The sequence below is a fragment of the Mytilus edulis genome, chromosome 14 (assembly GCF_963676685.1).
Source record: "Mytilus edulis chromosome 14, xbMytEdul2.2, whole genome shotgun sequence".
NCBI lineage: Eukaryota > Metazoa > Mollusca > Bivalvia > Mytilida > Mytilidae > Mytilus > Mytilus edulis.
The window spans coordinates 9686950-9690136 of NC_092357.1; the positions used below are offsets into that span (position 1 = coordinate 9686950).

The 3187-nt window shown below is 43.3% G+C and overlaps 1 protein-coding gene across 1 annotated transcript; it reads right to left on the minus strand.

Moving 5' to 3' along the window:
- Positions 1–247: 247 nt before the first annotated feature.
- LOC139503961 (3'-5' ssDNA/RNA exonuclease TatD-like) lies at positions 248–1168 on the minus strand. Its single transcript, XM_071294006.1, has one exon. The coding sequence runs from the start codon at positions 1166–1168 to the stop codon at positions 248–250; it is 921 nt and encodes a 306-aa protein (XP_071150107.1).
- Between the last annotated feature and the right edge of the window lie 2019 nt (positions 1169–3187).

The following is a 3187-nucleotide window of genomic DNA, read 5'->3' on the forward strand; positions in this document are numbered from 1 at the left end:
AAAAACAAGTTTAAATACAGCAAAGAATTTAACGCTAGTTCATAACTCTCTGAAGTTGCGGGTAATAGTTAGAGATGCAAATTAAAACACTCTGTATAAAATATTCAGTTGCTGTATAAAATCTTTAGTTGAAGAAACACAAAGTCATCCATGTATCAAAAGAAACGCATATACATATATCGGAACCTTCCTGGTACTGATAAAACTATTTACAGAATCCATCAAAAACTCTATTATTGAAAGATTGCTAACGAGGCCTAGGGTCCCAGTTAGCTGGCTCCTGTCTCAACTTTGGTATACCGTAGAATCTGAGGGCATTATCATTAGCCATCCAGTTTAAAATGTTCAACGGAATGTTTCTGCGCTGACTCACTGCCAAAGCAACATCTATCAAATTCCAGGGATGGTTCACCTCACAACATGACCTTGGCGAAAGATACGGGGCATCAGACTCAAGGATTAACTGATGTGGTAAGATCCTTGGGATCGCATCACTGTTTGTGTTCGTGTCCTTTAAAAACTTTCCCGTGATTCCAAACACAACATTTGGAAGGCTTTGCCATTCCCTCAATTCCTCTATACTACCATCAAAGCAATGGCGATGATAGTGCAATTCAGCAAACCCACTGCGAATGATGGCCAATACACGGGCTGCAGCATCACCATAAACTCTATCACGACAGTGCAAGATGACAGGCAACTGTCGGCGTTGTGCTATCTGCAGCATCTCCAACAAGGCCTTTTCCTGGCAGTCCCGCATTCGCTGCTGACATTGCTGTGGAGTGTGACACCGCTTGCATCCGCACTTGGTTGTGAAGTCAAGGCCTATTTCGCCGACTGCTACGCACTTGTAGTTTCCCAACAGGTGGTCCAAGTCCTCAAGTTGCTTGTGACTGACTCCTCTGGCAGCAATATGGGGATGTATTCCAAATGATACATACACTGACTTTGCAGCTCCAACTTGTACTGACCAGCTGTCCCAATGTTCTGGGAAGACATAATTAGCAACTCCGTAGTAAAAGGTGTTGTTGTACTCAGCCGGAGAGTACGTGAGCTCATATGCAAAAATGTGTTGAAATGTAGTCTCTTGAGGATGAGATCTAAATGGAAATGACTGTCTACAAACACAAATGGCTCTAGAAGTACTGGCACAGTGTCCACAATCCATGCACCCTCGTAAGTAACGAACTTATCGCATGACAAAAAGAGACTGTTGTTGAGCAGGTCCCACTCTGCGTAATAGGCTAGTCATAATCTCCCAGTTGGTCAGACTGATGACATGGTTGGGAGGGTTAGCACTGATGTGCGACAGGCGGTCATGACTATAGTTCTGTGCATAGAACACCAGTAGCTGTTGCTCTTGGTCACTGAAACCACTGGTGACGGTTTAATGTAATTGCCGGTCAAGTACATACTACAACAAGCCTTCAAGATCTGTTAAGCCAAACCACGATTTAACAAGGTGAAGAGAGCCACTCACCAACTGGCACCACAAATGAAGATGTTCTTCATCAAAGAAACAACCAATCCTGTGTTCCTCTGTGTGTCTCCTTGCTAGAGAAGATGCCTGGATTTCCTGCTCACAACAATCCCAGCAGGCAGTAGCACCCGACCAAAACCATGGAAGATGTCTCTTGAGGACATGACGGCGTGTCTTCTCCCTGGACACCATCCCACATATTGGACACGACCGTAATCGATCTCAATATGGTATATACCAATACTAGTATCTACAACCACACTGATGTGTGTCTCAACAGGGCCTAGGGCCCCAGAAACTACACCAGCAGCCTGGTAGTCTGGACCTACTTCTTCAGCTGGACCTTCTTCTTCAGTTGGACCTACTTTTTCATCTGGACATACGTCTTCATCTGGACCTACTTCATCTTTAACCATTAGATCTGCCACGTCCAAATCGGTACAATCGGATTTACTTTCATGCCACTCGCTGTGTGGACTCAGTGACAACACATCTTGGTCTGAACGAGACCCCTCTTACATCCTAGAATGAGAAGAAATCAAAACATAACATGATTAGAAACACAATAGCGAAATATGCACATTTATTACTAAGTACGAACATGCAAAAATGAATATATACATATATACATATGAAATTATCCCACACAATATCTATTACGTTTGGTATCGTAGTGGGCATCTGATTGGCCTAACATACCTTGAGGTGTGCTCAGAAGACAGAGAGGCCGATGGCCTCTTCTCGTCATATGTGCTGCTAACTTTGACTTTTACAGAGTCCCCACTGAAACCGTTATTCGATTTTGAAATTTCCGCAAAGTCTAAATTTGGAGGTTCATCAATGCTATTACTAGTGGCATCTAAAGCTGCAACTGTATCGCACTGGGGCCCCTGTTCCAGTGCTTGTGTCAATGGAGTATGGGTACAGGACGGGTCACCTAATGACTGGGGTAAAACAACTCTATCAAAAGTGGGCTGATTTGCATCAAACATGCCCTGAACATTAAAGTCAACACCATAGGATATTGTATCATCAAGATCATCCCAGCTCTCATCCATTTCACTTTCAGCTTGAAATAACGCATGCCTAAGTCTTTTGATCCAGGTCGGGATATCCCTGTCGTTGCAAAGTTTCAATTTGTCATGGTGCACTACTGAGTCTACTTTTCTTCCTCGGATAGTGTACTAGCCACGACAAGAAACGGTGATTTAAGCTTCTAGCTCTGTCCATCTTTTGTAGTTGAGTCCGCCTTATACACCAAATCGCCCGGTTGATATTTATGTTCAACAACTCTGAGGTCATAATCCCGCTTTTGTCTTAGTTGCGAGGTTTGCAGACTGTGCCTTGCAAATTCGTGAATATTTTGCATCCTACCGACTAAATGTTGTACCCAAACGTTCGGGGTCATTCTGTTCTGACCGTACTGTGGCATGCCGATGAGAAGATGAACAGGTTGGATAGTCTCTCTACCCAACATCATTTGATTCGGCGTAAATCCAGTTTGCCTATTCACCATTGAGTGCATTGCCATAGACAAGAAAGGCAAGTCTCTGTCCCAGTTACGACAATTTTTCTCAATAAAACATCTAATTATTGCCAATACAATGGTATTGTACCTCTCTACCTGGTCATTTGATTAGGGATGATACGGGGTTGTCCAGATTTTGGCAATTTCCAAGGCATCACATATAAAGTGTTTTGAATAAG

Excerpts from the sequence above, each read along its gene's own strand:
- LOC139503961 (XM_071294006.1), bottom strand. The coding sequence starts at position 1,168 with ATGGATTGTGGACACTGTGCCAGTACTTCTAGAGCCATTTGTGTTTGT.